This window comes from Rhinopithecus bieti, unplaced genomic scaffold (genome assembly GCF_001698545.2).
Source record: "Rhinopithecus bieti isolate Rb0 unplaced genomic scaffold, ASM169854v2 scaffold_28055, whole genome shotgun sequence".
Classification (NCBI taxonomy): domain Eukaryota; kingdom Metazoa; phylum Chordata; class Mammalia; order Primates; family Cercopithecidae; genus Rhinopithecus; species Rhinopithecus bieti.
The window spans coordinates 606,836-614,965 of record NW_016812914.1 but is presented as its reverse complement, the minus strand read 5'-3'; the positions used below and the strand labels follow the sequence as shown (position 1 = coordinate 614,965).

Below are 8,130 nucleotides of genomic sequence, written 5' to 3'. Positions count from 1 at the left end.
AAACCCCGTCTCTACTAAAAATACAAAAACTAGCCTGGCCAGGTGGCGGGCGCCTGTAGTCCCAGCTACTCGGGAGGCTGAGGCAGGAGAACGGTGTAAACCCGGGAGGCGGAGCTTGCAGTGAGCTGAGATCTGGCCACTGTACTCCAGTCCGGGTGACAGAGCGAGACTCTGCCTCAAAAAAAAAAAAAAAAAGAGCCCCAGTGGAAAGCCCTGAGCACTAACAGCATCCCAGGCACTGTGCAGGCAAAAGAACCTGTGATCTCCTCCAAGCCTTTTTCACAGAGGGGAAAACGGAGGCCCAGGCAGATGCACACTTGTTCCAGGTCATACAGCCAGCATGTAGCAAGGATTTGAACCCAGGCCTGGCTGAGCTCAGAAGAAGCTGAGCGGGATGGGCTGCAAAAGCCCTCCACCCAACCAGGTCTGGACCCATCGGGGCCCTGAAGGGGGTGGGGTTGGATGCTGTCTGAGGTGGTTCAGGCCTCTTGTCCGTCCTTCCTGGGCCAGGGACCCGGACGAGCTAGAAACTCGGCTGATTGGCTACTGATGACCTCATCAGAGATTAGGGCCAAAATGACTGGGCCTGAGTCAGTTGGTTTTGGTGCCCACAGCTGGGTCTGTGGGCATTCCCGTGTGTGTGTGCATGCCTGTGTGCCTACGAGGGTGGCTTTGATGACGACGAGAACCCTGTATTTCATTCATACGTGGGTACGTGTGCTCACGCTTGTACATGCTCAAGCTTGCGCTGCGCCCACACGTGTTCACACGCGAGCACTTCCCGTGTGCATGTGGCCCCGCAGGGCTCCCCGTGAGCATGTGTGGGCAGCAGCCAGCCAGGGTGCAGGGGGAGGCCTCGGCCGCCTGATGCTACCAAGAGCACCTAATTAAACGAAAACGTACATCGCGAACCACACTGTGCCCAGTTCCTCGGAGTTTAATTAAAACAACAGTGCAGGAGGCGTGTGCGGGGTCCACAATCAGATGGCAGAGGAGGAGGGAGGCAGGGAGTGGCCCTGGCAGTCCAGATGGTCCCCCGCCAACTGCCAGTGACTGGCCGGGGGTGCCTGGAGCTCAGGGCTGGTGGCAAGGTGGGTGGGGAGGGGACAGGGTATCTGAGGCCCTGGGCCCCGGCAGGAAGGATGAGCTCCCAGTCCAGGCAGGCCCTTCCAGGCAGCTGGAGAGCAGAGAGAAAAAGAGTGTGGGCTGGGCGCAGTGGCTTATGCCTGTAATCCCAGCACTTTGGGAGGCCAAGGAGGTGGATCACCTGAGGTCAGGAGTTTGAGACCAGTCTGATCAACATGGTGAAACCTTGTATACTAAAAATACAAAAATAAGCCAGGCGTGCTGGTGGGTGCCTGTAGTCCCAGCTACTCAGGAGGCTGAGACAGGAGAATCTCTTGAACCCGGGAGGTGGAGGCTGCAGCGAGCCAAAATCATGCCATTGCACTCCAGCCTGGGCAACAAGAGCAAAACTCCAGTCTCAAAAAAAAAAAAAAGAGTGTGGATGGACGTTGGGGGCATTTTTCCCAGACTCCTGGGGACCGGGCAGTTGATAGCTTCACAGCTTGTCCTTTGAACACCCTGAGTGCTCAGCTTGGAGGCTGGCACGGGAAAAGAGGAGGCTGTTCCGTCTGTGCCCAGGAAAGGTCAGGGCAAAAATATCTGCTGGGAGGAGCAGGGCGGGCCACAGCGGGCTGACTCCACCCCTGCTCTTCCCTCCATCCCCCGGCGGGACGGGTTCCAGGACTCAGGCAAATGAAATGAGGGGCTCTCTGGTTAGAAAAGTATTAAGACTTTCCAGACCGCAACAGCAGAGGTTTTATCTTTTCTCCCCCCTCCCCCTGCCCTCATTTTAGAGACAGGGTCTTGCTTTGTCACCCAGACTGGGGTGCAGTGGCATGATCATAGCCCCCTGTAGCCTTGACCTCCGGGGCTCAGGGGATCCTCCTGCCTCAGCCTCCTAAGTACCTGGGACTTCAGGCAGGCACCACTACACCTGGCTAAGTTTTACATTTTTTTTTTTGTAGAGACTCGGACAGCGGGGTATGGGGTCTCTACGTTGCCCAGGCTAGTCTCCAACTCCTGGGCTCAAGTGATCCTCTTGCTTTGGCCTCCCAAAGCGTTGGGATTACAGGTGTGAGCCACGGCACGTGGCCAACAGCAGAGCTTCAAAAAGCACAGGGCCTTTCTTTCTTTTCTTTTGAGATGGAGTCTCCCTCTGTCACCCAGGCTGGAGTGCAGTGGCGCAATTTCAGCTCACTGCAGTCTCCGCCTCCCGGGTTCAAGCAATCCTCCTACCTCAGCCTCCCAAGAATCCGGGAGCTAGAATGACAGGTGCACATCACCACGCCTGGCTAATTTTTGTATTTTTGTACATCTGGGGCTTCCCCATGTTAGCCAGGCTGGTCTCAAAATCCTGACGTCAAGTTGTCTACTTGCCTCGGCCTCCCAAAGTGCTGGGATTACAGGCCAAAGCACAGGGCCTTTCTGAGGGAGGGATCCTGTATGACTCTACAGGTCACTCGCCTGTGATGCCAGTCCCAGTTTCATGGGACCAGAGTCTGAAATCAAGTATGCCTAGGGCAGCTGTGATACCCCCTCCCAGGGCTCCAAGCTGGTCACAGCTGGGCTGCCCTGGAGTACACTGGAATAGCCTCATCTTGGGAAGCGACATGCAGGGGTCACCTCCAAGCTAACGGCTGGCAGTGGCTCATATTCATGGTTGGGGTGTCTCTGTGGGTGACAGGTGTAGCCCACCCACTTGGGAGCTGCAGAAGAATTGGTAACAAGCATCTTACTAAACCAGAATCATAATGGTGATGCACGTAAGAACGGGGAAGTAGAATTGACCAAATATGGCGTTGTGCTAATCTCTCTCCCTGTCTCACTCACTCATCTGGTTCACAGAATTACCCCTTGTGGTGAGAACCATTATTAACCGGTTTCTTTTTTTTTTTTTTCCCCCGAGACGGAGTCTTGCCCTGGTCACCTAGACTGGAGTGCAGCGGCGCCATCTCGGCTCACTGCAACCTCCACCTCCTGAGTTCAAATGATTCCCCTGCCTCAGCTTCCTGAGTAGCTGGGATTACAGGTGCCCACCATCACGTTCAGCTAATTTTTGTATTTTTGGTACGTACAGGGTTTCACATCTTGGCCAGGCTGGTCTTGAACTCCTGACCTCACGACCCACCTTGGCCTCCCTAAGTGCTGGGATTACAGGCATGAGCCATTGTGCCCAGCCATTTTATTTTTATTCATTCATTCATTCATTCATTCAGTCATTCATTCAGTCATTCAGTCATTCAGTCATTCATTCATTTTGAGACAGAGTTTCGCTCTTGTCGCCCAGGCTGGGGTGCAATGGCATGATCTCAGCTCACTACAACCTCCGCCTCTTGGATTCAAGCGATTCTCCTGCCTCAACCTCCCGAATAGCTGGGACTACAGGTGCACGTCACCTTGCCAGGCTAATTTTTGTATTTTTAGTAGAGACGGGGTTTTACCATGTTAGCCAGGCTGGTCTTGAACTCCTGACCTCAGGTGATTCACCTGCCTCGGCCTCCCAAAGTGCTGGGATTACAGGTGTGAGCCCCTGCACCCGGCCCGACTTTAGAGATGAAAAAACTGCAGCTCAGAGAGGTTCATTAACTTGCCCTAGGTCACACAGCAACCAAGTGGCAGCCAGGACTTGAGCTCCACTGGCTGGGTCCAGTGCTAAAACCAAATTGCAATGGAGAAGGCAGCACAGAATGGTTGGGCAAGAGGTTTGTAAGGGGCTGTTTGAAATGATGCTGAACAAGAGTCTGTTCACAAAATTGCTTCCTCATTATAAAACAGCATCATTCAGATAGCCCCCTATAAACCCCTTGCAACTTGTTCAAGAGATGCACTTAGGCTGCACGCAATGACTCATGCCTATCATCTCAGCACTTTGGGAGGCCGAGGTGGGCGGATCATGTGAGGTCAGGAGTTTGAGACCAGCCTGGCCAACACGGTGAACCCCGTCTCTACTAAAAATACAAAAATTAGCCAGGTGTGGTGGCACGTGCCTGTAATCCCAGCTACTCGGGAGGCTGAGGCAGGAGAATTACTTGAACCTGGGGGGCGGAGGTTGCAGTGAGCTGAGATAGTGCCACTGCACTCTAGCCAGGGCAACAAAGCAAGACTCTGTCTCAAAAATAAAAAAAAAGAATTGCACCTGAACAAGGCCAGCAAGCAGCCCTGCAGGCCCGTGTGAATGTCTGGGGAAGTGGGGCAGCTATTTCCGCCTACCTAGCATCTGTTCATCCTTTATTTTTTGTAGAGATGGGGTCTCACTATGTTGCCCAGTCTGGTCTCACATGTGATCCTCCCACCTCAGCCTCCCAAAGTGCTGGGATTGCAGGTGTGAGCCGCCATGCCCAATCCTGTTTATCCTTATTCCTTTGGCGAAATGACACTCACTCTTGGCTCCAGGGAGGAGTCCAGCCAATCAGAGTGTTTGTTCCTCCTGAGCCAGTGATTAGTTCAGGGAGGGGCATGGGATCCAAGTTCATTGGGGGTGGGGGAATTCGCACTAAGGATAACATCAATACAGAAGGAAACAAAGCCGAGACAGAGAGTGAACTCTGAGAAAATTCAATGAGTCCCTGGATCCAGCTAAACCTGAAGCCAGCCACTCCACGGAATTTTAATTCTGCATATCAATTATCTTTCTCACTTGAACCCATCTGAGTTGGATCAGCCTCTTGTCATCAGAAGCACATGATGAAGATTATAAATTAGGATGATTCTAGTCTCTCAATTCCTTCCTTTCTTGCAAAGGCACAATAAATCCCTACCAGTAGGCTCTGGGCCCTGAGAGTGTTACTGGTTCAAGAAGGGAGATCAAGGTCCTCCCAAAAAAACCAAAGTAGGAAGGTTTGGGCTCACTTGCATGTATTCCTTTGGTGCTTGTCCCCAAAGCCCAGGGCCCGGTTCATCCTCCGCCCACCCTGGGGAGCCCAATACCTCGGAGGACAGTGAGCTTGGCATGGACTGTAATCTCCCCAACCGAGTTCTGGGCCACACACTCGTACACGTTTTCATCCCGCGGTGTCCTCAGAGGCTGGATCCTCAGGACTGCCCCCGCACTCTCATCAAACTCAATCGTCTGCCGTGGGCAGGGGAAAAAAGGACAGGGTGAGGCTGGCATCCCCAGGAAGGTTCCTGTCTAGGCTGGGCTGTAAGGGGATGGCAGTCAGCCCCATGATCCTGGGGGTGATGCGAGAAGAGCTGGAGGCTGAATGTGCATGTGTGCCGGTGTCCAGTATAAATGCTTGGGACACAGAGTACAGATTTGGGTACATGTAAGAACAGGGTGTTGTGTGCATGTGTGACTGTGATAAATGTTTGCAAGCCCATGTGACAGGCACGCAAAGGCGTGTGAAGACATGCGGAATGTGGCAATGTGCATGTGTGATCATGTACACGTACGTATTCAGTGTTGTAAAGTTCCTTTTGTGTGCACTGGTGCTGTGTACACTGAGCTGTGAAGAAGATTCAGAGAGGGCAGGGCTTTGCTTGAGGCCACACAGCATGGAGCTGGTAGAACAAGTGAGGCGGGCAGGGCCCCAGCTGAAGTCTGCACAGCCACACTTGCCTGGCCACCGATGCCTGTGCTCCACCTGGGGAATGTGTCCACGGTGTCTTCTGTGGCTGAGGTGCTGTGGCCCTGCCTTGGGGGAGTGTTGACCCCAGGCTGCCTCTCCCCACCGCAACTCACCTCAAAGCGCTGAGAGTTGACCTTCTTGCCCTTCTTGTTCCAGGTCACTCGTGGCTTGGGGTCGCCCGTGGCTTGACACACGAAAGAGGCCACACCCCCGGACACACCGATCTGGTCCTTAGGTTCTTTGATAAACCTGGGGGGCTCTGGGGATACAGCGGAAAGAAGAGGGGAGCTGATGGGTCCAGGCATCTGGCTAGGATACCACAGAGCCATGAAAACCTGCCCTCCACCCTCTGCCCATAGAAATGCCACGTGGCCAATGGAGAGAGAAGGAGGAAAGCAAGGGTGACAATGAACACCCTCCCACCTCACCCCCCGCCATGGCACCCAGGTAGCCACATATCCCCACTTCCACCTGCAACAGCCACACCTGCCCACACATGGACACAACCTCACCTGGGCACACCTGCTCAGACACACTGCCACTGGGAAAGATGGAAGGGGAGACCCGTGAGATGTGGGGTCCCTAAATTCAGCACCTGAACCCCTCTCCATGGTGACCAGCCAAACCCTGGAGCGCCCTGAAAACACCTGCCAGAAGATAACTTGGTCTAATTCCCTGGCGAGACACGTGAGGAAACTGAGGCACCCAGCGTGGGGGTGACCATGGGATATGAGGCCAGAGCCAGCATTCGAACCCAGAGCTCCAGCTTCTCGGGAGGCATCCAGGACACGGCTGGACACAAGGGGTCAGTGCCCACGAGAGTGGTCTGAGCTAGAGGCAGGAGCTCAGAAAGGGGGAGTAATATTTAATATTTAATATTTAACCTCTCCAACAGCATGCAGGGGCAGTGACATCCTGATCTTCATTTTCTTTGTTTTTTTTCTTTCAAAGAGAGTCGCACACTGCCGCCCACGCTGGAGTGCAGTGGTGCGATCTCGGCTCACTGCAACCTCTGTGTCCTGGGTTCAAATGATTCTCCTGCCTCAGCCTCCTGAGTAGCTGGGACTACAGGCACCCACCACCACGCCTAACTTTTTGTATTTTTAGTATAGATGGGGTTTCACCATGTTAGCCAGGATGGTCTCCATCTCCTGACCTCGTGATCCGCCTACCTCGACCTCCCAAAGTGCTGGGATTACAGGCGAGAGCCACTGCGCCTGGGCTTCTTTTCTTTTCTTTCTTTTTTTTTTTTTTTAAGAGATAGGGATTCATTCTGTCACCCAGACTGGAGTGCAGCGGCACGGTCTTGGCTCACTGCAGCCTAGACCTCCCAGGCTCAAGCAATCCTCCCACCTTGGCCTCCCAAGTAGCTGGGACTACAGGTACAGGCCGTCACAACTGTAATCCCAGCACTTTGGGAGGCTGAGGCTGGAGGATCACCTGAGGTCAGGAGTTCAAGACCAGCCTGGCCAACATGGTGAAACCCCATCTCTACTAAAGTAACAAAAATTAGCCAGACACAGTGGTGGGCACCTGTAATCCCAACTGCTTGGCAGGCTGAGGCCGAGTAATTGCTTGAACCTTGGAGATGGAGGCTGCAGTGAGCCGAGATCACGGCACTGCACTTCAACCTGGGCAACAGAGTGAGACTCCGTCTTATAGAGATGGGGTCTCACTATGTTGCCCAGGTTGGTCTGGAACTCCTGGCCTCAAGTGATCCTCCCACCTTGGCCTCCCAAGTAGCTACGTTGTCCAGCCTGGTCTCAAACTCCTAGTCTTGAGCAATCCTCCCACTTCAGCCTCCCAAGTTGCTGGATTTATAGGCGTGAACCACCATACCCGGCTCTGCAATCCCTATTTTATATGTGAGAAAACTGAGATACAAACCAGGCAAAGGACTTGCTTTGGCTGGACATGCAGCCAGGCCGTGGCTGAGCTGAACACGCTCCTTTGAACCAGGCTGGTTTTCACACCCACATTCTTCACCCTCCATGACTACCTGATGTATTCATTCAGTCTCTGCAATAAAGTCTGGAGTAGGAGTGGTTTTTTTTTTTTTTTTTTTTTTTGAGGCGGAGTCTCACTCTGTCGCCCGGACTGGAGTGCAGTGACCGGATCTCAGCTCACTGCAAGCTCCGCCTCCCGGGTTTACGCCATTCTCCTGCTCCTGCCTCAGCCTCCCAGGTAGCTGGGACTACAGGTGCCACCACCTCGCCCGGCTAGTTTTTTTTTTGTAGTTTTTAGTAGAGACGGGGTTTCACCGTGTTCGCGGGGATGGTCTCGATCTCCTGACCTCGCGATCCGCCCGCCTCAGCCTCCCAAAGTGCTAGGATTACAGGCTTGAGCCACCGCGCCTGGCCAGGAGTGGTTTTTGTTTGTTTGTTTGTTTTTGAGATGAAGTCTCGCTCTGTCACCAGGTCACCAGGCTGGAGTGCAGTGGCGCGATCTCGGCTCAGTGCAATCTCCACCTCTCAGGTTCAAGCAATTCTCCTGCCTC

At 53.7% G+C, this 8,130-nt stretch overlaps 1 protein-coding gene across 9 annotated transcripts in view; it reads right to left on the bottom strand.

Annotated features, from left to right (window-relative positions):
* PTPRS (protein tyrosine phosphatase receptor type S) overlaps positions 1 to 8,130 on the bottom strand; it is a 95,234-nt gene that overhangs the window by 66,320 nt on the left and 20,784 nt on the right. For all 9 annotated transcript variants that reach the window (XM_017847197.1, XM_017847207.1, XM_017847204.1 and 6 more), the window contains 2 exons: positions 5,747 to 5,892; positions 4,993 to 5,134 (listed from right to left, as the gene is read on the bottom strand). In XM_017847197.1, coding sequence (XP_017702686.1) covers positions 4,993 to 5,134; positions 5,747 to 5,892 — 288 coding nt within the window. The remainder of the gene's footprint in view (positions 1 to 4,992; positions 5,135 to 5,746; positions 5,893 to 8,130) is intronic.